Source organism: Giraffa tippelskirchi, chromosome 4 (assembly GCF_054371585.1).
Source record: "Giraffa tippelskirchi isolate mGirTip1 chromosome 4, T2T-mGirTip1v1.2.pri, whole genome shotgun sequence".
NCBI lineage: Eukaryota > Metazoa > Chordata > Mammalia > Artiodactyla > Giraffidae > Giraffa > Giraffa tippelskirchi.
Genome location: NC_137278.1, coordinates 89995684 through 90020363, shown reverse-complemented (window position 1 = coordinate 90020363; position 24680 = coordinate 89995684). Strand labels below are relative to the sequence as shown.

The following is a 24680-nucleotide window of genomic DNA, read 5'->3' as shown; positions in this document are numbered from 1 at the left end:
TTCTGGTCTCTGGGGAATTTGCTAAGAGCCTCACCGGCCACGGCCGCCATCCGGACGGAAATCCTTGACTCTCAGGACAGACGCAAATCCCTCCTGGGAGCTGTTTGTTGTTTTTAGCTAGTTCTGGGGCTCAACTTCTCCCCAGCCCAGAGATCACTGACACTCCAGGAATGTGGCTTCCCCTGGCCCCATCCCCACCCACTGGCCCCTAGGGCCTCCCTCCTCCCACTCAGGCCATGGTTAGGAGGAGAGTCAGAGTGCCAGGGAGGAAAGCAGTGATGAGTGACACTTTCCCAAGGCCCTGGGGCGCCCAACCTCATTTTCAGGATGGAGCTTCCCTCAGTTCCCCAGAGCTGCTGCTGTTTCTGCCATCTCACCCATCCCACTGCCCTTGATTAGCTCCCCAACAGGAAAGACGCAGCGTTCCCTGAAAGGCCTCACCCCGCACCGCCCTCCCAGGACCATGCTTCCCTCAGTACCAGGTGTGTCTCTCAAGCAGTAGCCCAGAAGTGTTTGTGTCCCACTCCTAGGAAGCTGCCGGCAGCCTGTCCAAGGTCAGAGCCTGGCTCCTTCTTAACAAGGACAGCTCCTCAACTGGAACTAGAATATGGAGACCCCACCTCACTCCAGTTCCCTGGGCCTTGCAGAGGGGTGAAGAGAAGGAAGGAGAGAACAACATGGGGAAAGAGAAGGTGTACAAATGAGGAGACAGAGAGAGGCACCAGACACCCCTTGAAGACCCCCACACAAATCCAGTGGGGAAATGAGGGAAGGGGGCCACCATCAGTCCTCAGCCACCCGGGCTGGCTCTCAGCCTCTTCACATGAGTGCACGCAGAGGGAGGGACAGTACAGCAGGGCCCTCACTCTCTTCCAGAGACTAGTTGCAGGAAGACACTGGAGATGTCAATGAGCCAGCAGCTGCAACTCCAAAGACAGCTGGAGCTACTAGAGGCAATGGGAAATGAATATTCAGCCGTCAACAGAGCAGAGGGTAGTGTGAACAGGCAAGACTGCTGGGGAAGAGACCTCTGTGGCAGTCAAGGTGAGGGAAGACAGACCTGGACCAAGTGGTAGAATGGGGATGGAGAGAAGTGAGGAGGTTCAGGACTGCTTAGCTCCTGCTGATTCATGAGGAAATGATGGCAGAGGACAGTCCAAGATGGCCCTGGATTCCTGGCTTTGTTAGTTGAGGACATAGATAGTGGTGCCATTTCTCAGAGCTAAGGAAGAGAGAAGGAAGAATGAATTTGCAGAGAAGATGATGCATTCTGTTCTGCAAGTTATTAGAGGTTCCTATGAGACAACCAAGTCAAGATGTCAGAAGTCAGTTGGGAGTGCCTGTCTGGAGTTCAGGAGGCAGGGCGGGTATCAAATTCCAACCCATGTAGATTGGCATGTTGTCCATTTGTTGATTCCCTGGTGTCTCAGACAGTAAAGAATTTGCCTGCCAATGTAGGAGACCGGGGTTCAATCCCTGGATTGGGAAGATCCCCTGGAGAAGGGAATGGCAACCTACTCCAGTATTCTTGCCTGGAGTATTCCATGGACAGAGGGGCCTGGCAGGCTACAATCCATGGGATCACAAAGAGTCAGACACTACAGAGGGACTAACAGTTTCACTCTTCACCTGGAGATAAAGGAACAGAGGCAACCAGCCAGGGGGAGTACGTAGAGGGAGAAGAGGAAGACCTGGGCTGGAACCTCCAGGGGTCCCCATCTGTGAGGACTGCAAAGAAGCTCAGCCCCAAGAAAGGTGTTGTGGGCTGAACTATGTCTCCACAGTATGTTGAAGTCCCAACCTACAATATCTCAGAATGTGACTCCATTTGGAGGTACAATCCTTTAAGAGGTAATTAAGTTAAAATGAGATCAATTAGGATGAGCCCAATCTCACCAGTATGACTACTGTCCTTATAAGAAGAGGAAATTCGGACATAGTCACACCTAGAGGGAGAACACCAGGTGAACACAGACAGCCATCTGCCAGCCAGAGAGAGAACTCTCAGAAGAAAACAACCCTGCTGGCACTTTGATCTTGGATTTCTAGCCTCTAGAACTGTGAGGAAAAAAAATTCCTATTGTTTAAGCCACCCAGTCTGTGGTGCTTGTTGTGACACCCCTAACAGACTAATACAAGAAGCAAGAGGAAGATGAGTAGAGTGTGGTATCCCAGACGACAAGAGATGAGATTGCTTCAAGTAGGAGAGGTTGTCCGGGTATTTGATAGATGCTGAGAGTTGAAGGAAAATGAAGACCAAGGTGTGTCTCTTGGAAAGAGCTGGAGAGAATGGTCTCAGTGGAGTGTGGTCATGGCCAAAGATCTCCATAGGTTGAGAACTTAGCAGGAGTCCCACTGACTGCCAGTATCACCTAAGGTTAAGGGAGGGCTTTAGGAGGGAGACTCTTGGGCAGGTCAGCACTCTAAAGGACGAGAGTGAAAGAGAGTATAAAGGCAGGAAAGGGGAAGAACCACCCAGAAGTGAGGTCCCCAGGGTGGCAGGGAGTGGTAACAAGAGGCAAGAGGAGAGAACAGGTTGGATGCAGAACAGGTTGGATGCAGGAGGTGTGGGTCTGAGGGCGGGAAGCTGGTGGGGGATGGAGGCTAGCTTCCCTGGCCCCTCCAGATCCACTCTGCAACCTTCTCCACCCACAGTCCGTCCCAGGAGGCTGACTCATACAGACTTGCTCTCTGGCTCCCACCATTGGGAGTCACCAGAAGGAGACTGGAAGATCAGAGGAGAGGGAGACTGGAGCTTCTCCCCTCCGAACTCCCCTGCAGTCTGTGGGCCTCTCGCTCCTAAAGGCCACAGCTCCTGTCTGGGGCCCTATCCATGCAACTGTCCTCTTAGGCTCCGGCACTTGTTCCTGCGCTTGCTTGGCCTCTTCAGGCCTGAAGGCCGCATGGGTTCCCAACTGTTGCTAGTCCTGGGGTCCTGCAACATCTCTTGTTGGTTTCCCGAAAGGTGTTAATTCTCCTTTATTTAACTCTCCTCAAAGTGCTCCATTTGAAGAGACCATTTCTTTCTACTGGGTCCCTGGCTGATATGAAGGTGCTCCCTTCTAGTGCTTCTAGATGGAAGTAAGTTCCTCTGCTGAGGGTAAGGGGGAAAGGGATTTGGGGGAGAACCTTGGGGGGAAGTTTGAGACACCCCATGGAGAACAGGAATAGACCTATAAATGGGGTGGGACAGAGGGGCGCCATGTAGCTCGCTGGTCCGATGGTCTCAAGGACTCAGCTGCCAGGGCAGGTGGAAAAACGGGTTCAAGCAAGTGTGTGGTTTCTCCAGGCACAACTAAGGAACGGCAGGACCAGGGGATGTCCGAGAGAGGATGGAGAGGCCCGCAAGGTGAGAGCATGGTTGGAGAGGAAAATCATGTGAGTGACAGGAAAGAGCATGTGGTCTGAGAGGAACGGACATCTGAACGTGGGCTTGGAAAGCAGGTGGGATTCTGGGCTCTGATTTGCCCAAAGAGTGGGTGGTGGGGAGGGACAAAGGGGGTGAGAGGTTGGGGTGCTGGACGGGTTGTCCGTGTAGACCCTCAGGTTTTGAGAGGAGGTCCAGGACGTCTGGGAGGACCAGGAGCCAGTAGCCACAGACTCTGACAAATGAGGGGGCCGACCTGCAGCCACACACCCACACACGCCCCCCTGGCCACAGTCACATGCAGCACGCCCACAGCCCCACCAGACACTCCCAGACACCCTCACACACACTCACCCTCACACGCGCCCCAGACAGCAGATGGGGCGCTCGGGTAATTGGTTAAACCTGTTCCCGATGTCTGGCTCCGCACTGGCAGCGCCTGTCTGACAGGAAAGCTGGCTGGGCCCGGCTCGCTCAGCCTGCTGGCCTCCCTGCCCCTCCCCCGGGGGCTGCCCTGAACAGCGCCCCCAGAGAGGCCTGTGGGCCCCGGCACAGCTCCCTCCCAGGCGGAAGAACCCGGCTTATGAGTGAGGCTTCCATGAAGCCCCACAGGAAGAGATCCCAGCACCAGTAGGGAGGAGCCGAACCATGGCTGCAGAGACCATAGGGACCAGACCCGGAAAGTCCCACGGACAAGGGGACGTGCCAAGATCATGCCCTGAACAGAAGGCATGCCGCACAGGCCACCAGACCTGAGGACAGCTCCCTGCGTCCCCTCCGCCTCAGCCACACACACCTGGGGTTCTCAAGGTGCCGTCAATAGCGAAGCCTGTGGAACTCCGTCGGCCCGGGAGGCCAGCCCCACCGAGGGCTATGACTGACTCGACTTGCCCAGGGAAGGCCTGCTGAGCGGCCCTGCCCGGCTAGCCTCGTCCTGGTCCTCACCTCCGCGGGGCCCTGATCTCCAGGGGGAGGCGGGGTTGGGGGAGGGAAGGGAGCATCATTCCTCACTGCTTCTCCCCTTCCCGCTGCATCTGTGTCTCTTTGAGAGAGACTTTGGTTTGTTCCCTGGAGAGGGCCCAAAAACTCCCAAATTAGCAAACCTGGCAAGCCCACAGCTCAGAAAATAGTTCATCCTGATTCCATGTTTTTCAGGCTCACAGAAGCCTTTATTAATGAAGTCACAACACCAATATTTACCGTCTGCGGGGAGAGGCACAACACAGGGGCATGGATGGGAGTGCTGTGGGGACTCCCGCCCCGCCCCCTGCAGGCCTGGCCCAGGAAGACTGGCAGGTTTCCTTAAGTCCTTTCCAGCCCTTTATGGGGATGACAGGGGTGCTCTGCTGTGCTCTTCCTGCATCCCCTCCCCCACCAAGTGAGAGAGGAAGAGTTTACCCATTCCTCCACCCCTGGTGGGGCAAAAAAAAAAAAGCCTCCTCTTCTTACCTTCACCCCACCTGCGCATACGTGCTCCCCAGAGGTTATCCATCCTGTCTGGAAGCCAGAGTTCACTGTGAGATTCAACTTGGACTTACCCAGGTTAGGACTTTCAGGCTGTGAGGGAAGCATTTTCCTGGTTGATGTTTGGGAGGGAGGCATTGAGATGGAACGCGGCCCTTAGGTTTCTGGCATTGACTGGACCCACGAGAGACAATGACAGGCCCCAGCAATAGGACCTTCTGTGCTTGGATCCCTTCGTGTGCCTCAAGCAACAAAGCTTGGCCTTTGACATCTTTTCAATGACTTCAACATTGATCAACCCCCCAGTACATTCTAGGTGCCAAGAATAGGATAAGGAAAGGCACAGCACAGGCAAAACCCCTAGCTCACTGGGCAACAGGGATGACGTGGGTGAGACAGAAGCAGAGGACACCCGGAGCGAAGGAGGAGAGGCCAAGGGTGGGAAAGAAGGGAGCAGAGTGGGGGGCTTAGGAAGGGGGCAATGTGCTCCTATTTGGGCTTGAGGAAGAGAGCCCTAGGCACAGCACAGCTCCTTTGAAATGGGCCTCATCCTTGACATCCACACAAACCTCATGCCTCCCACTCCTCCCCTCCCCACCCAAACCCCTGGGATCCATCGACACTGTTTCCCAAGGTAGAAGAAACCTTGGTTATTGGCAAAGGTGGGCAGTCCTGGAGGAGAACAGGTAGGGCAATGAGTCAGCTATGAACAGGTTGGGTATGAGGTGCTGGGGTGCATGGGGTGCAGCAGGCAGCCTGCTCGTGGGTCTGCAGCTCAGCGGAGGTCAGCTGGTGGCATTGACTCGGAACCAAAGAGAAGTCCTGGAGGTGGGTGTGAAGGCCCAGGAAGAGGGCACAGTGAGGGAGGCAGGTGGGGCACGGACTGACCCTGGGGTGGACAGAGGTGACAGGACAGGGATAAGAGTTGGGAGGACTCAGAAAGGCAGGAAGAAGCATCAGAGGTACTAGAGTGAAGGCAGGCAGGAGTGGGGGAGCCTAGGAGGGAATGGCCACAAGATGGAGAGCAGTGAAGCCAGATGGGAGGCGTTGAGTTTGGCCACAAGGGGGTGGCAGTAACCATGGTTGATGACAGTCTTCAATATCCACCCAGTGGTGAGGCAGAGGTGGGGAGCAGGGGGTGTGGAGCACGTGGGAGATGGAGAGGTAGAGGCAGGTCTGGCCATGGTAAGGGCCAGAGGTATTGGATACAGGTTACGAATAGAGGTTTTCTTAGAATGAAGGAAACTTGCTGTGTGAGAAGCAGGAAAGACAAGTGAACAAATTGGAGGCAGATGAACTAGAGATAGGTGGGCCCTGCCTCGAGCTCTTTCCCAGGCTGGAAGGCCCTCAGTCCCCAGAAACCAGTTGCAAGCTCGGCCTGAAGCCCTGTCTCTGAAGCTTTCATCCACACAGAGGGGCTTTGCAGGGACAGGAGAGCATCCTGGTGGGGCAGGATTTGGGGCAGAGGTGGTCAGCCTCTGGGAATGGTGCCCCCTCTACCCAGCCCCATTTTTCCCTCGACTGGAGAAGTCACAAGAGCTCCATGCATGGAGTATGGATGCTCTCTCCTCCATGACCCACTTGGGCCTGATTCCCACCATTCATTAAGTTTGGGAAGACTTGAGCATAGCCTCCCTCAGAATACAGGGTGGTCCTTCCCTACATCTAGCCTCAGTTTCTCTTGCTGTGGAGTTGGAGCTAGAGACCAGGGTCAAGCACCATCAAAAGAGAAGAGTCAGTGGATTGAGTCTCCAAGGCCCCATCCGGATTCCCAGGCCCTGAATAAGCTTGCTCAGCCGGTCCCCTCTGTGGCCCTCAGAGCCAGAACCCACCACCCCAGGCTCACAGGCTCTGGGGTTGGAGCTGGATGCCCGTGTCATTAAGAGAGAGACTTTTATTGTTCCCATAGGGAAGGGAGACACAAGGGGATCACTAAGAACTACAGCGGGTGCCTGCAAAATAAATTAAAACAGAAATGCGTCGAAACAAAAAGGAGATAAGAGAAATGGAGAGTGGCTGGGAGGCTGCGCTGCCCAGGCGGGCAGGCTCTCCAAGAAGGTCGAGCAGTCCCGGGCCTCAGCCAGCCCATTTCTTGTCCCTCTGTCGGTGGTGGCCCTAGGCTCCGAGCCCTCTGGGGCCGTGACCTGAGGCCTCCAGGCAGCCCGGCCAAGGAGTGGCCAGAGTCCTGCTGGCCCCACCGGTGGGGGGGCCTGGCCAGCAGCGTGTGGCACTCTGCCCTGGTGGGGTTGCAGCTGCCCACCCTAGTCATTGGAGGTGACGTCGATGTCCTCCCCATTGGCCTGCTTCGTGGCAATGCGCCACCGGTTGATGTGGTGGGAGCCCTTCTTCTTCTGCTCCGACTCGGGCCCTTCCTCCTCCAGCTTCTGCCGCTTGTACTTTGTCCTCCGGTTCTGGAACCACACCTTCACCTGGGCCGGGGAGGGAGGGGCACAGGTGAGAAACACCCAGGAAGCCCCCAGCAGCCACTCAGCCTTCAGACTGGGCTGGGAGCCGGATAGGGAAACCGAGACCAGGGTCGTCTCCTCTGGCCGGTGCCAGATGATGGGTCTGGAGGTCTTCCCTTCCAGATACAAATGAGGGGGGCCAGGGCACAGTGGGCCTGAGAGAGGCTATTTTGCTGTCCCCTCAACAGAGGGAAGGGAAGGGGTCGTGGAGCTGCCACGCATCCTGGTTTCTGGAGCCATCACATGGGTCTGGATGACTGGAGTGAGCCCCACCCCCAGGGCAACCCTGTGCTCACAGCAGCACCAAGAGGCAGAGCGGACACAGCTGCTTACCCAGGAGGCGCTGTCCCTGCCAAGGGCAGTGTCTGGGACGGCTGGAGCACTCTGAGGCCCACAGACCCCACTGCTCGAGGCTCCAACATCTCATACCGTCTAGGTCACTGTGTCTCACAGGAGGAGGCTGTCTAAGTAACCTCAGCTAGAATCCTCCATCCCGCCTCAGAGGTGGAGCTGGATGGGTGGGGAGTCCTGGATCCTTGGGTGCCAGCTCCTCAGGGTAGTCTGGAATCCACCAGTGGAGGCCTCATCCTCCCTACACATTGGGGTGTCTGCATCCCCACCCAGTACTCTGGACTTGCTGCCCCCGCATCACCAGCCCTTGCAGCCCATCCAGATTTGGGAACAGGTCACACAAGGAATAGCTGGGAGAAATACCAGGGGACAGAAGTGAGCTCCTTTTTAAACACAGAGAGCACCCCAACTCGTGTCAGGCAGTGAGAGCCCTGACAAGGGGAGGGGTCGGAGGCCAACAACTCTCCTGTGTGATGTGGAGGCAGGGTGGGCCCATGATGCTAAGCCCATCTCCTCTAGGAAGCCTCCCCAGACTCAGTCCCATCTCTCATCATCCATCCCTTCTCCCTCCTCCTCCAGTATTTGCTCAGTGCCCAGCACACGACAGCCCTTAACATCCTCTCCTGCATGATCTAGGAGGATCGTCCTGGTCCTTAACTAGTTTTTTAGTTTTAGTTCTTGAGGAGTGTGGAGAAAACCTCACTTTGTCAACTCCTCCTGACTTCACAGTCCTTTTCTTGGCCTTGCAGAATCAGGCCAGACCAGATCACCTTCAGAGTTGGCGGGAGGGGCTGAGTGCTGATCATCTGCTGTGTTCCCTCCTCTCTCTGGACTTAAGTCCCTCATGCATAAGAGAGATGCTTTCTGGGGCCCTTTACAGCTTTAGGGCACCTTCTGGGCTTTTGTTCCACAGGATACCTGGGGAAGATGGTGCCAAGGGGGCAGGGTTATGAGGCATGGAGGGTATCTTGAAATAATAGCACATTTAAAAAGCAAGTAGATGGGCTTCCCAGGTGGTACAAGTGGTAAAGAATCCGCCTGCCAATGCAGGAGACATAAGAGATGCGGGTTCAATCCCTGGGTTGGGAAAATCCCCTGGAGAAGGGCATGGCAACCCACCCCAGTATTCTTGCCGGGAGAATCCCATGGACAGAGGAGCCTGGAACACTACAGTCCATGCAGTCACAGAGTTGGACACAACTGAAGCAACTAAGCACAGATGCAGCCAATTGCTGTTGGAGTGACTGGTGGTGCCCATACAGGTGGTGAGCGGTAAGTCATGTGTGTAGAATAATGGTGAGCACCTCTCTGTGGCAGCAGCAGTGACTACTAAGGGGAGAACCTTGAATCCTGGTGTGGGGGCAGCTAAAGGCAATCCTCAGAAACACTACACAGATCTGTCCCGGCTCCCTGAGAATGGGTGAAAAGCACAGGCCTTAGCCATAAAGCTAGGTAGTGGCAAACAAAGCTGGGCTGGCACGCAGGCCCAGGGAGCAGTTTCGTGCTCAGGATGCCACGCCTTCCCATTTTGCAGACATTCCCCTCTGTCCCCTCCATGGAGCCCAACCCAACCCAGGCTTCCCCAACAGCCCACCCCTCCCAGGGTTTCCATGGCACCACTGGTCCTGCCTGTTGGTTTCTGAGCACTAGGGTAGGTGTGAGGGCAGCCAGTGCTCAGTGCTACACAGAACAGCCACACGGACAGGAAGAGATGACTGGCCTTGGTGGATGGAGTGAGGGGAGGCCTCCTTCCTTCAGTTCCAGGGCTGGATTCAAACCCATTGCCTGCATGTCCCAGCTCAGATAGACGGAGAAGATGGCAGATGCTCCAGGGGCAGGGCTTCTGGATTCTGTGCCCACCTTTCCTCAGGCACAGGGCTGGCTGGGCCCTGGGTGGTTCTCGGCACAACCATTTGGCAGCCAGCCTGGCCCCTGCCCCCCACCCTGGAGCCCACTGTGACTGTGCCAGTCCGTAGGCGGGTGAGCTCGCCCAGCCTCCTGTGCAAGGCGTGTGTGTGACTCAGGCCTGGATGCAGGGCTGAGGCGGTATTCCTGAGAGCCCCAGGGGCTGGCTGAGGGCTAAGCTTGGCCAGCCTGGTGATGCACGATCCCTGGGCAGCACCAGGGACACAGGGCCTCTTTCTGCACCTTCTGCCTCCCCCATGCATTCCCATCTCCTTCCAGAAAGGAGACTCATCTCCAGTGGGATGGGTCTAACCTGCTACCCTTGCCCAGCATCACTGGCCCAAAGAGTGAAAGCTTCAGTGGTGGAACTTGGGGCACAGAGTATGTTTTCACACCAGGGACAACTTCCTAGCAAACCCAAATGAAAAGCAATTCTGAATATTTTCTCCATGAAAACTACTAGGGTCAAGGAGGCAGCTCTCTAGAAACGGGGACGAAAACTCTCTTCCCAGGCAGCCTGGCTATCTTCCAGAGAACAGCCTTGGGCTGAGTGTCCAGATGCTGTTTACAAAGACTGTAATAACAAGGGGATGCTCATGACTTAGTAATATCAGTGAAAACGGCAGGATGCACAGTTTGGGCACAGTGTGATCACAACCATGGAAAAACAAAGCCTATGCATGGGGAAAAAAAGACTAGAAGGAAATGTACCCAAAGTATGGGTGACTTGTCTTCTTTCCACTTTTCCAACTTTTCTTTAATGCTTACTTATAACAAGTAATAGTAATTTTTTATTTGGTAAAAGAAAAGGAACTGGGCCCAAGTGTGGTAAGAGTTAAGAATGACACCCAATGAACTTTCCAGTCCAGCCAGGCAAATCTGGGGTCATCCCAGAACTCCTTCCCTAGAGGACAGAAAACCTAGAAAGGAGCCAGGTCACATAACATGGCTACCAGCTCAGTGGGAGAGGCCTTAGGAGGCTGTACTTATTCTGCACTGCCTCCTGCCAACACTGGCATGCTACTCACCTTTCTTTAGGCACACTTGGCTCGCTGACTCAGAAAGCCCTCACACACCTCTGAACCCTCTGGGTTTGGAGAGAGGTTCCTTGTGGCCTTCAAAGTCCCTACCACACTCAATGTCTCTCAGTTTTTCTGATAAGCAAGATCTTTCCAAGAGTCTCCACTTCTGTCTAAGTTATACCACCGGGAAAACTCTTACTCAGCCTTTGAAACACTGTTCCCTTGTCCCTGGATGTGGCCCACTGCCTGTCTGTACTTCCTTAGTGCTTTTCTCTGTCTCAGTGACAGCGACTCCAGCAACGTGTTATTTGCTCAAACCTCTGTCTCCTCATCAGACAGTATGGGAACCTGGAGAACAAAAGTGGTGTGTTAGCTGGCTTTGGAGGCCCAGTGGGCATGTTCTAGGTATGTTCAGCTGGCAGGGCAGAGGTGAAATGACAAAGCCCTATGCTCTAGGAAAGAGGCACCTTGTGCCAACCTGGAAAACAGTAGAAAATCAATGGTAGAGGGATTGGACTCTTAACTGGAAAAGGGGTTTGGAAATTGCTGACTGCTAGAGAGATGGGATCCTTTCTTGGCTTACTTCAGTGGCCACTTCTATAAGAGAGTCAATTCCTAATTTTTCAGCTGTGGACTGGATTAACCACTTCTAGGGGGAAGGTAGAGAGGAAGATCCATTGTTGAAGGGACAAGGGTCAGCTTGAATTAGGCTGACTGATTGATTCATGTGAAACTGGTATGGATGAATGAATAAATGAATGAATAAAGGTATCAAAGCATTAGTGGATTGATCACTGTATACACTGATGAGAATGAAGATGTGCGTGAGTGAATGGACAAATGAACTTACAAACAAGCAAACTATAGCTCCAGCCCATGTTTCAGACTACTTTTGAATGAACTAGGTCTTGATCCCTTCTTTTCCACCACTCCCCAGTCTTAGCCCCTCCTATCTGGGCCCCTGCACACTTTAAGGTGAATACTTGTCCTCTCCTCAAAGAGTTCAAAAACCTCTATCAAGGGCATTTGAGTCTTGTAACTCTGATACAAGACGTTTCTCCTTATGTCCTACTATTATCTCTTCTGTTTTAATTTAAGCCTGTGTCCTTCTATTCTGTCACCATCAGACACAGAGAAAGTCTTTCTAGTCTGTCATCCTCAGACTAGACAGACGCTTAGAGACAATCAAGCCACTCCTCAGCTCACCTCCCTGCCCTCTCCACTGGGGATCCACTTCCTAACAATTGACCACGTGAACTGCTCCCACTCTCAAGGTCAAGCCCAACGCCATGCTGAGCTCACCCCTCACTCCCCCAAACTGAGGTTACCTCTGGCTCCTCATCAACCAGAGTCCTAACTCTTCCTAAGTTTTCTGGTTTCCTCCTCTCTCAGTTCACCCTGGATGCCCTCACGCTCAGGGAGACATCACAAGATTCGCCTATCTTCTCAGGACCACACCCTCAGAGAACCACTCCAGGTTCCCTTATCTCTCCTGTCCTCTCCTGCCTCCCACTGGACTTCTGGACCTTCAGAGGTGTAGAAGTTCTTGGAGAAGAGCCAAGACTTAGGGAAGGGATGATTCCATCTCAGAACACACAATGAGCCAGTAACCTTTCCCAAAAACTCAAGTTCCTTGGATATCTCCCTTTTATCCACTCCAAAAGGGAGATATTCCAGGCGGGAAGTCTTCTTACCATGCCCCTCCGGGGAAAACCCATAGGCAGGTGACCACACACGTCTGCCTCCTAAGATCCCCCCCACCCATGCTCTTGGGCCCTAAGAAGGTAGCCACAATCAATAGCTCCCACACCATCTTAATCATAAACCCACCCCCTTTCTTCCCACCAGTCTAGATGTCCCTCTGAGTCTCCATGGCTGTGGTCTTCCAGGAGACTTCCACCCATGTAACCCTCCCCTGACCTCCTCAGTCAAGAGCTGTGGCTTCAATGGGACTCCAGTCACTCACCCCTTGCATGCCCTACCACTGTCTGAGGAATCTCCAAGGCCAAGAGACCACATTTCTGCACCCTTTTCCCTCACAATTCAGCTAAACTCAGCCAGGGTAGGTCAAGAAACACCTCCTGAACTGTCTGGAGTTGGAGGAACAGCTAGAAATACTGATCAATCCATCAGCTGGAGCAACTAAATGCTTTCTCTCCCTCCCCCTAAAACTAATGTGCCCCTCCCCCCATAGGCACAGACGCTTACAGAGGCGCTCCATACCATGTGTACATATGATAGCACCTGGCCTTTGGGCACTGATTACGCTAAGCCCACGTGTCTCCACATTATGGGCACACATATGTTTGTGCATGTGTGCTAAGTTGCTTCACTTGTGTCCAACTCTTTGCAACCCTATGGACTGTAGTGCTTCAGGCTCCTCTGTCCATGGAATTCTCTAGGCAAGAATACTGGAGTGGAGAAATGAACTAGGCAGAGCTCCCCAAGCAGGCAAATGGGATTTCAGTATTTGCCTCCCTGCTAACTGACTGTGTGACCTTGGGCCAGTTACTTCATGCCATGCCCTCCTCCAGGGGATCTTCCCGACTCAGGGATCAAACCCATGCTTCCTGCATTGAAGGTGGATTCTTTACTGCTGAGCCACCAGGGAAGCCTCACACATATGTTACATATACTCATCACACACACACACATACAAGCTCACTCAAACTCGAGGGTCTGATCTGACCCAGGCCTGAGTCTGCCCCACAAGCCACCAGGATTCAATCTTAGATGAGCTTCACCCTGGTCAGACTGCTGGGCTGCACTACAGCAGAAAGGAGCAAAGAGCTAGAAGGAAGAACTAGCCCTTGCCCAGGGCCCCTCCCTCCTCCTCCTGGATTAACCCACGCCATTAACTCCACTCCCAACCGATTTAAAGCCCTATCCCAACTACTAAAAAGCTCGGGTTGCCTACTCACAGTACCCCATGCTAGAGCTTTGGGCATACAGATACCCCTGAACTCTGGACTAAGATCCACACACCAATCTGCTTAATCCTCCCTGAAGTTTTATCCATGAACTGGTAAATAAAACCTACGACACATGTAAACCCATGGCTGATTCATGTCAATGTATGGCAAAAACTATTACAATATTGTAAAGTAATTAGCCCCCAACTAAAATAAATAAATTTATATATAAAAAAAAAACAACCTACGACTGATCAACAATCAGCTATGAAAGTGCAAGGGAATCATAGAAAGAGAAGAGGGACAGAAAGGGAGCAGTGATGGCAGAGAGTGAGGGAAATGACAGATAAAATTAGCATATGGATAACTACATGGTCAAGAGAAAACTGCCCACTCATCTAGTACATCTTCATGGAACATCTACTCCTTGCTGGTCACTGAACTGGGAGCTGGGGCACAGCAAGAAGAAGGAAGGCTTGCCCTCTGTCTCCCAGAGCTGAGATGCTCAGGCCTATTGTTCATCAGGATCACCAAGAGAGCTACTTTATAAACTTTCCTGGGTCTCACCTTGGAACTCCTAAGAGAACCTCCTGAGCAGGCTCTAGGAATCCGTATTTTAAGATTTCTTTGAGAGATGGATGCAACCAGTGTATAGTCTGACATTTGGCATGGCAGGTTATTAAACAATAGCAAAATCCTACATATATTATGATATGCAGGAGATATGTTGTGAGTTCTGAGAACCTGGAGGAGGGATTATACAGAAATACAGAGAAATAGAATATAGATAAGCCAGATGCTCAGGGCTGGAAAGAACCCTAGAGTTCATTTTATTCAACCTTACAGATCAGGAACTGAGGCCCAGAAAAAAAGACAAAGCAAGAGTTGATGAGATGATAACCATTATAGACTTATGCATATATTATCAGCTGCTAAAGATCTATAGAGATGGAAGTTTGACATGGATGGTAGATATATAGAAGGTAAAACAGAGTAGATGATAAAGAGATAATCAACAGTTGGGTAAATAGGAATTATTATTCAGAGAAAAGATAGAATTAATAATAAATAGGAAATACAAATTAACTAGCTTTGTGGAGGTAATTTAATGAGAGTAGACAGAAGTACATGGCTAGATATAAAATAGCTATCTGTGAGGGACAGAATAGAGAGCTCTGAGAGACATATATAGATATTGATAGTAGAAATAGATGGCAGGGGGCTGATGGGAATGATTGAAGCTTGACAAACAGCTGATAGCTAGATTTGACAGGTAAGCTTGCCTGGCAAATACAGCGAGATGGATAGATAATTAGTTAATTATATAGCCTAGGTCCAAATGTTAGTTACAAAAGGGACAGAAAGCAGCTCTGCTGATGAAAAAGACTGAACTAAGAATCAGTAATTTCAGGTATAGATCTTATCATAACAATAACTGACATATTACTTTCAACAAAGGGAAGAGAAGTACTGGGGGTGATCATTAATATTATTTGAGTTCAAATTAGGTATCTTTGATCCTTAAACCTATTTTCTGGATGATGAAACCAGAACTCAGAGAAGTTGAGTAACTGGCCCAAGGTCACACAGTCAGTTAGCAGGGAGGCAAATACTGAAATCCCATTTGCCTGCTTGGGGAACTCTGCCTAGTTCATTTCTCCATCTTAAAGGACTCACCTGGAAAGATAGGATTCTACAAGGAGATTTCTCAGGCTCAAATATCCCACAGTTCTATTATTTTGTTTGTTTCATCTGCTTAAACCAGCTCATTTATAGACGCAACAAGATTAGCCATGAGTTTTGACAGTTAACAAAGCTGGATCCATTTTATTTTCTATCTGGTTTTCTTTTAAATATATGTTCAAGCACCTTATAATAAAAATGAGAGGAAACAATCATTAGGTTTACTAACTGGCATTGTTAGGCCCAAATATTGACAGGCAGATAAGTTTAGTTGAAAGAAGGTCAATTAAAAATGCTCTCACTGAACTAAAAAAAATGGAAGTTTAAAAACAATGACATTATTTCAACAAGTGTTAATCTGTGGGTCGTGGACATAAATGGTTTTGTTTTCTGACACTTGTGCAATTAAAATTTAATAACTAATATTTTTTAAAGGAAGGTAACTATAAATACCATTCTTAAACTGACACCTTGTCTTAAACAAAAAATTTAAAATGTTTGCGAAGAGGGAAAAGTGGGTGTTATTTTATTAACTTGTTTTTTAAAAATACCTTTTTTTTAAACGTCTTTAAAATTTAAGTCCGTTTTTTTTTTGTGAGCTTGATCTCTGCAGTTAGAACAGACCGGCTAGCAAATCTGAAAAAGCCCGGGTTGTGCAGCAGAGACTGGAGCAATGCATTGATGAAATAGGGCATCAGATAGGTAGGACATAGATACCAACATGCTTCGTGAGCAGGAAAGAGTGAGGTCGGGGCTGGGGACTAAGTTGGGTTTGGACTCCCACATGAAGCCTTGCCTTCTATCTAGCCTCACTGCTACCTAGGAGACCCCAAGCTGCACACACACCCCACCCCCGCCCCCAGCCCGGCACCATCTCTCTGTCGGGACTCCGGTGGAGGATGGTGGTGTGAGTGGCGAGCAGAAAAAGGAGCGGAAGATGAAATGCCGGCGGCGGGTGAGAGCCGCTGGGCCGCCAGCCGACCTCTCTCTTTGCGAATTTGGAAGCTGTCGGGGACGCGAGGGAGTTAAGGTCTCCCAAAGCCTACCCAGTCACAGAAATCCGCCTCCAGGGCAGCAACCAGCCACCCCAGCGCCCTGGACTCCGGGCGAACCGAGAGCTTAGCGGTGCTTCCAGACAACATTTATTTATGGCAAAGTCTTTACTTACAATAAGGCCAAGTCTGCCTCCCTATAGTTTCCTTCTAGTTCTTTAATTTTTTTTTTAATCAATTACAAAAACACTACATTGTGATTGTAATTTCATCCAGTTCAAATCCCTTCAATGCCATCAGAGTTTATTCCCTCTCCAACTCACCAGCCCTTCAAGTGGATGAAAACAGGCTCTGAAGACCAGAATCTACTTTCCCACCGTTTCCAGGTCCCGCCGACGCCCGCGCACACACACCGCCGTTTCAGCGCGGTGCCAGCCTGCCTGCGCAGAGACCAGGGCCGGCCTCGGACCCCGGGCAAGGGCGCGCACTCCCGGCTAACCTTCTGCTCTTTATAGCCCGGGGACCCGTGGTCTTTCTCCCCACTGTGAGGCCTTCGCCCCCATCGCCCCCGCACGGCAGTGGAACCAGTACGAGACAGGCCTGGGCACCTCACACACCTCCGAGCGCCCCCCGAACAGTGGTGGGAGAAGGGCGGAAGTCACCGCAGGGCTGAGATGACACCAGAGGGCCCAGGCGGGCGCGGAGTGACCACGGCGTGGGTGTTCCGCGCTCGGCCGGCTCCCGAGGGCGCCCGCCCCCTTCTGACAGCTGGCACCTTCCGTGGGCTGTGTGAGCCGGGTCAGAATAAGGTTTGATCCCAGCCTCCGGGTAGGTCCTTAGTACTTAATAAAAGCTGTGGCCCCTTCGAGGCTGTACGCAGTCGGAGGGAAGAGTCATGGCGGGGGCGCCGCAGGGGTGGCGGGAGGCGCCAGGGCAGGCTGGGGGGCGAGGCAGGTCTCTCTGGCACCCGCCCGGCCCACCTCCACCTGACCCCCGGGCGCAGCGCGGACCATTCATTACCTGCGTCTCCGAGAGGCTGAGGCTGCCGGCCAGCTGCTTCCGCTCGGCGCCCACCACGTAGTGGTTCTTCTCGAAGGCACGCTCCAGTCGCAGCAGCTGCGAGGGCGAGAAGGCCGTGCGGATCCGCTTGGGCTTGCGCGCGAAGGGGCCGTGCAGAAGCAGCCCGTCCTGGGGCACGTCGCTCGCTGTGGCCGTGTCGCCGACGGCAGATACAGACAGAGAGAAGGGCACCGTGAGCTGCGGCCCGGCCGCCCGCGAAGCCGGCCAAGCTCGGCCCTCGCGCATCGCTCGCACACGCCCCGGAGCGCTCCGCTGCACTCTCCAACCCTTGACACACGCACACCCACGTCTGCTCTTTCCCTTTTGCCGCCCCTTCCTTGAGTCCACTCCTCTCCCCATACCTCCTCCTGGCTGAGAGCTAACGGGTCAGGGGACGACCGGAATCGCAGCGCTGCTGATCAGTGTTGGGCCAAGAGGCAGGCCGGGTCTGGAGAGGCGCCCACCCACCCGAGTCCACAGTGCCTGGAGCAGCCGAAGAGGCCAAGGGAGGCTCTCTTTGTCTGGTATGCCCTGTCGTGTCTCCCTCAAAGTGGACTGGGGTAGAGACGGGGCTGGGTGTCAGGAAAGTGGCAAGGGGCACAAGCTGGCTGTCAGGCTTCCCCGTACCAAACGCAGATTCAAGAACTAGAGGGTATCTTAGGAACTCTCCCTTCACACCTGCTTAAACCAGCCTTGCAACTAAATGCTCAGGCCACTAGCCCATAAAAAATTCCTGCCAACAGGCGGAGGCTCTGCCTTGCAAGTGGTAAAAATAGGCCAGGGGCCAGGTCAAAACCCAGACAGCATCTGGAAGTTAGGTTACTTCTTCCCAATATCCCACCTCTCTCCCCCCAGGTCTTCAGATAAAATCCTCTTCCTGCAGACTTACTGCTCTCTGGTGGAAAAAGACCTCTCTTCATCCCTGAATAATCTCATGCTGAAGAGACATGTGTATAAATAACTAGATGTCATCTTTCTCCCTAATAGATATAGATATATTGGTTTCTGCATGGGCGTATGCTCCAGCCTCCCTACTGTCTTTTTCTCCTATCTACCATACAGGATTTTCAAAGAGTGTCACAGTCCCTTGGCAAATGTTGGCCATCATGGGGACTCAGCTGCTACATGCAGGAGGAGGAGCTGACATGAATCCCCCCACTAGGCCCTCATACAACCTCTGGCTTGGTTGCACACGCTAACAAGACTGGAAACAGGCCCTGACACCATCCGTGGATTCTCATGCAGTGGCACATACCAGCACCCCAACCCACCAAGGATGCAGAGCACTACATGAAATGTTTTGACAGTTAGCGGTTGAGATTGACTGATCCAATTAATTTCTTCAGAAATGGCCACTGGTTTGACTCAATTTGATTTGTTGTTTTGTTCTTAAGACAATTGTTTGGATAATTCAGTTGAGCTCTCCCATTTCTGGAAATATCTCTGTAAGTGAGGCAAGGGCACATAATTGAGATGCTGTTGCTACAACTCTCCAGGTAACTGTTCATGTCCCTCTGCTGGTGGAAACTGCCTGACCTGATTTTCTCCAAGTCTGTGGGCTTTGGACATCTACATAGGAACACTTGATTGCTGGGGTTTTCTGGGGAACAGCGTTGCCTAGGAATGAGTGGCCAGTGCCTGGGGGTGGGGGTGGGGCGGCGACAGAGTCCCCTGAGAGGGAGCAGCTACTAACTTCCAGTCGCCTTATCCATTCCAAGTGACTGGATCTGTGCTGCTACTAAAGTGAGTGGGATCACATCACAGGAAGATGGAGGGGGGGACACCCTGCCCACTGGGTCCTTCAAGGTGGGGGCAGATTCTCACGCCTGACAGAAGGAAAAGTTTAGCTTGTGGTGATGGAGGGGACAGATGATTAGGGGAGGTGGTCTGGCAGAGAAGGGTAGGAGGGAGAGAAAGGAGGAGAAGGATCCAGGTGGGGAAAAGGATTACAGCCTCAAGTGGGAGCCAGTGTGATGAGGCTAGAGAAAGGTGGGAGAGGTGGGTGGGAAGCAAACACTCCTTGCTGATGTTAAAATAAATTGCTTCAAAAAACAACAGCATTCTGAGCTCAAGTCAAATACCAACAGTGGTTTTCTCTGAACAAATGAGCTGGAGAGGGAGAGAAAGCCTAGCACACCCTTGTGATCGCAGGGTTTGGCCTCAGCAACTTGACAGGGCTCAGGCTGGTCAGAAATGAAGTGGCAGTGTGGAGACACCCTTGATTTGTGAGTGAATGGGATGCAGAAGTGTGAAGGGTAGTGTGGGGCTGAGAAAGCAGGACTGCAGCCTGCCTCAGTGTGTGATTTGATGGGTGTTTTATAATTCCATGCTGTGTGTTGGTCACTTGTGCGGTAGAGTTCTCTGTGTTTGTCTTTATAAACCCAAAGTGGAGGATGGAAACAAGTTTCTCTGTCCTGACATACATAGGACCATTTGGCTCAAGTCTGGCTATTTTTGGGGAAAGATAGGATGCTTGGGGTCTTCTTCAGCTGGGGAGAGAATAGCGGCAGTTCATTGTAATCCCCCGAAGGGGCAGATAGCATGTGTCCTGTAATCTGTGTGTGCATGTGCAGAAACATAGAAGTCCTCACCCAACCAAGAAGAAGCAGAAACCAGGAAAAACTACTCAAGATGCTGATTATTGATGAAAGATATGATTTCAAAAGAAGCAAGGGCCTTTTCCTCTAAGGAAGAGTATGTTTAAAATTAACCATCCTGAGAAACTGATTAATAGTTTCATGTTTCTATAAGAACCAGGGTGATGCCTATGAGCCTGGGCCACTCTCACTCTGATCTATGGAGAAGGGATCTCTACCGTCCCTATCATGGCTTCAGTCTGCCTTAATTGGACCACAAGGGCAGAAAAAGCTCTGGGACTGGGGTTGCAGTGTGGCCTGTTTAGAGACAGTAATTCTGGGCTGTGAGAGTAGGCTGTCAGTTTCAGGCAAGGACAGGTGGAAAAGTGCAAAGGGGCTGGCTGAGTCTTCGCTGTAGCTAGCAGCTGAACCCCATTCTGCCCCGTTTTCCTCCAGCCTCTCTCTGCAGGTTCCTTTAAGGCAATGGCTGGGAACTAGCAATCGACGTTCCCAGGACTGAGGTGGCAGGAACTGGGAACTAGGGATTCGAAGGCCTGGGGCCCAAGCTGCAGTGCCTCCTGGAGACGCTGTGGCAAGCTGGGGGCTCTGGGCCGGATGGCGAGGCGGAGGGGCCTGGGGCTACGAGAAGGAGAAGCCCGCCCGGGAACGGAGATAACCTATTCCCCCCTCCTCCTGCCGGAACAAAGGCTCCCTTTGAAGCACCGGCCCATTACCACCACCAGTCCCGAGGGCCTAATCTCCCACAGCCCCCTCCCGACGCAGCTCCCCGGCCTGGAAAGTTCCTGCTGTCCGAGGGAAATAGCACCGAAGTGCGGCTAACTCGCCGTCTCCTCCAGCCCCTCCTCTTCAGGCCTCGAAAGCCGCCTCCGGCTTCGGGGTCCCGCCGCCTGGGCCCGACCATTCCGCGCTGACTTTTCTTCTCCCAGCGCCTTGCTCAGCGGAGAAGCCGCTACCCTGCGCGCCGGGACCGCACTGTTGGAGAGCGCTGCTCACAGAACGCGGACGTTCTCCTTTTCGTTCGTGTAGGGTTTCGCTTCTTGCATTAAAACGGGGCTGAAATGAGCATCGCAGAGACCCGGTTCTCTAGAAAACGCGGCGCCGGAGGACCTGAAATGACTCGGCTCATATCCGCGAGGTCCCCCGTGGACCTAAGGGCGCCGGGGCCGCAAGGCGTCTGCCCCTACGCTGACCAGCCCTGAAGCCAAAACCTCTCAGAATTAAAAAAGTCATTCCGTGCCCAACGGATTCTCGTATTCAAAAATGCGACCACGTTTGGCTCCATCTCCGCGTCCAGACACAGTTCTTGGGAGAAAAATGCAACCGTTTTTGCAACTCGACAACGTGCCCGCCGGGGCTGGAGGCTCAGGGAGCGGCGTCAATTTCTGAGAGGATTTTGCCGAGGATTTATTCAGCCTCGCCTGACTGGGGGTGCTCAGAGCCGGAGGTGGATCTTACAAGGCGTGCCCGACCCTTGGTGCCCCGGCCCTCGAACCCTAAAAGACGGTGTCGGCGAGGTCAATGGCGGGAAAGGAGGCGCGGGGGGCATTGGGGCGCCCGATCTAAAGCCGAGGGTGTCGCCGGGTAGGCCATCTTCGAGTGAGCAGAGACCACAGGGGTCAGGACCGGTTCTGCCCTCTTCTTGAGCTCCTGTCCCTCCTCTGGTCTGCTAACCGCCGGTGCCTCCGCCGCTCCAGCCCGAGGGCTCACAACCAGCCGCGACTTTCAAATTGGCCTGCAGTCGCCAAGTTTAGAGACTGGGGACCCAGCCCATGGAGGACCGAGGTGGCTTGCTCAATTTAAAATAATACTTAATTTTATCAGTAAACATTGATTTTAATTGACACATTGCTTTCCCATAGCGGCTGACACCATAGGCATTTTGTTGTTGTTGTTCCGGATGATTTGGGCAAATCTTTGAAATCCCCAGAGCAGACAAGACTTCCCACAAAAATTCTTGCTCAAATAATTACATTACCTTATTCTGTGGTATCTGCTGGGTCAGTATCTGTTGGCCAGATGGGACTCAGAAAATTGTCTGACAAATTGGGGTGGGGAAAGCTGCTTTCCATGATACAGTTAAGCAGCTATAGCCAAAGCTTCAAGAGATCATTTTCTTCTGAAATCTAGATAATTGTACCAAATACCCAATTTATTTTGACTGTGTAGCTCCAGTTTACCACCAGATCAGCTCCAGGAGCCAAAGTTTAATCACGTCCTTTTCATTTGTTTTGCTAAGAGCCAGTTCACCTAGCTCCAAGTCAGGAAACCTCCTAAGGCTGAGGTCTGGTCTACACTAACAAAATAAAACTGAAAACTAAACCAACTACTGCAAAAATTAAGGCTACTCCAAAAAAAGTGAGGGGGGTGCAAGAAGAAAGAAAAGAAAAGAAAAAAACCAATAAATTCAAAGAAGAAAACGAACTCCAACTAATGGAACTCTGCTTGGAGAAAGTCAGACCACTGAAACGTGTGTGTGTGTGTGTGTGTGTGTGTGTGTGTGTGTGTGTGAAAGAGCGAGGAAAAGAAGTGGGGGATCTTCCTTACCAATCCCATTGCCCAGTGCAGACTAGGGGGCTCAGAGTGCCTACGACCTTAAAAGCCCTCTGCCCCCGCCCCCTGCCTGGGAGGACTGCAGTCTGTCCCCTAGCAGCCTGCAGGTTTCCGGAGTCCGCGAGCGTCGCGGGAAGCCGGTTTGCTTTGGCAAACCTTCCCACCCTGGGTCCGAGAGGCACGTGTGACTTGGAGAAGTCGGGCCGAGGTTGCTGAGAAACATCCCCAAACAGAGGAGCACTCAACACTGAACATTAACTCTCCAGTTTTCCCTCCCCTCTGCCCCTTCTTCCCACAGAATCGGGACAAGCAGGTGGACTTTCCCCTGTCTCCTTGCGCCAGCGAAGGCGGATCCCTGGGAGTTGGTTGTGGAAGTGCGAACGTAGTATGGTCCCAGGTCCAGCTGGGTCGGAGGGCGGGCGGCCGAGGCTGAGTTCTCTGGGATGGGACTGGCTCAGCCTGGAGACATTAAGGCAGGCCGCAGGGAGGATCAGGAGAGGCTCCAAGGATGCGCCCGGGCTTGGCGTCCGGACCGGCATCGTTCCTGGAAAAGCCTGGAGGTCCCAACCTGGTTCTCTGGGAGGGAACCCAACGCGGCAGAAGAGCGAATGGATCTGGCGCGGCTCTTCCCTGCTTAGGGATCGGCCTCTGTGGACCCGCAACCTTTTCTGACACAACTTCTGAATGGCCCCGGACGCCCCCGAGCCTCCCCCGCGCTGCCGCAGCGCGGGCGCCCGCCGGCCGCCGAGGCGGACGCAACGTGGGCACTCACCCTGAAAGCGGTGGCCGAAGAAGCGGTTCCGCAGCACCCAGGGATAGAAGTGCAGAGGGTCCCGGTGCTGGGCGCCGAAGAAGGAGTGCGGGGGCTGCAGCGGGGAGGCGCCCAGCTGGTGCGCCGGGTGCACGGTCAGCGCGTGGTGGTTCATGGCCTCGGGGAATACGAGCTCGGGACCGCCGTAGAGCGAGCGGCCGGCGCCCGCGGCGGCGGGGAAGCCGCTCACGAAGGCCGCTTCGGCTGCGCTGGGGTGAGGATAATTGAGCGCCGTGGGCCGGAGCGGCTCCTCCGAGGCGGCCGCCGCCAGAGGATGGGAGCCTGCGCCCCCGCCGCCAGTGCCCCCTCCGGTGCCGCCGTCTTTGGCCACCAAAGACTCGATGGTAAAGCCGCGCTTGGCTGTGGGCTGGAACATGGTCGCGGCCGCCAGAGCCGAGCGAGGCACCCGGTCTCTGGGGAGCGCTCCGCGTCCTGGCGCCGCCGCCGTGCGGGGTGTGCACCCAGCCAGGCACATGCACACACACCAGCACCCTTCACCTCCCCCGCCCGCCCGCCCGCCCGCCCGCCCGCGCTCAGCCCCTGCCCACAAGCCGAGCGCGGAGCGGCTAGGGGCGTGCGAGCCAGCGAACGCGGAGTCGGGCCACGGTGCGAGGCTAAGCGCGCCGGCCTCTGCGGCCAAGCGGGCAGCTCCCGGCGCCGACACCGGCGCGGGCTCCAAACGAGGCTGGGAGCTGCCTCTACCGCCTGGGGACTGAGCCCGGCCCCTTCCCTTCCGAGTCCAGCCAAGAGCGACCCCCGCCCCCGGTCCTCCCAGCTCGGTCTTGCCCGGCCTCGGCCACCGCGCTGCTAGGCGAGAGTTAGCGGGCACCTGCCCCGCGCTCGCCTATTGGCCGCCGCTCACCTGCCCCAAGGTGGGGGGCGGGGCGGGGCGGGGCGAGGGACCGCGGGAAGGGAAAGGAGCCAGCAGTCGGAGGCAAAAACCGGACTGGAGCTTGTGCGGGGCGAGCTAGGCCTCCTCCTCCCCTCGCGTCTTCTCTCATCTCTGCCCTTTAGCTGTGTCTGGAGGCAGCCGCAAGCGTCTCCACACACGCGGGAGCCGAAGGAGGTGTGTGAGGGGTCTGGGGCTTGGGAGAATCTCCAACCCCACTCCCCAGTGTGTAAATCAGTTGAACCCTCTCCAGTTCGTCCCGGGATGTCGTTTCAGTTCTCAGATAACTTGAATTCCAGTGCAATGTGCGTGTTTGGGGTCCAACGAATAGATTCTCCTGAGATTGCTCCCCTGGCCGCTAGGAGCCTCGGGATCTTCCATCGTTCGTTTCCTGGGACGCGGTCTGAAGCCGCGGCCTCGTTCCTGAGGTTTCGCGTTTTCTGGGTGGTAAGGGGGACAGCTTCGGAAAGCGGACGCGCAGTTATTTCCAGAAGAGGCCAGGTCAGGGAAAGCGCTAGAGGAGCTGGCTGAGTGGTCACCCAGACATCTCAAGCTGCAGTTCTCCGGGCTTGGAAGCAGGTCCTTGGCCCAGCCATGGGCGTCGCGACCAGAT

General features: G+C 53.7%; 1 protein-coding gene across 2 annotated transcripts; it reads right to left on the bottom strand.

Moving 5' to 3' along the window:
* Nucleotides 1-7092: 7092 nt before the first annotated feature.
* Nucleotides 7093-23653, bottom strand: EMX1 (empty spiracles homeobox 1). Of its 2 annotated transcripts, none has more exons than XM_081483007.1 (3): nucleotides 23140-23653; nucleotides 17182-17366; nucleotides 7093-7260 (listed from the first exon to the last, which is right to left on the bottom strand). In XM_081483007.1, exons 1-3 carry the CDS (start codon nucleotides 23651-23653, stop codon nucleotides 7093-7095), a joined length of 867 nt encoding a protein of 288 aa, XP_081339133.1. The 2 variants fall into 2 exon arrangements, with proteins under 2 accessions (XP_081339133.1, XP_081339134.1); XM_081483008.1 differs by having other exon boundaries at nucleotides 17182-17362; nucleotides 23136-23554.
* Between the last annotated feature and the right edge of the window lie 1027 nt (nucleotides 23654-24680).

Bases quoted from the DNA above. Each gene is read 5' to 3' on its own strand.
- EMX1 (XM_081483007.1), bottom strand. From the start codon at position 23,653: ATGTGCCTGGCTGGGTGCACACCCCGCACGGCGGCGGCGCCAGGACGC. The intron at 17,367-23,139 runs GTGAGTGCCCAC...ACACGGCCACAG, and splicing joins CTTCGGCCACCGCTTTCAGG to CGAGCGACGTGCCCCAGGAC. The intron at 7,261-17,181 runs GTAATGAATGGT...TCCCCGGCCCAG, and splicing joins TCAGCCTCTCGGAGACGCAG to GTGAAGGTGTGGTTCCAGAA.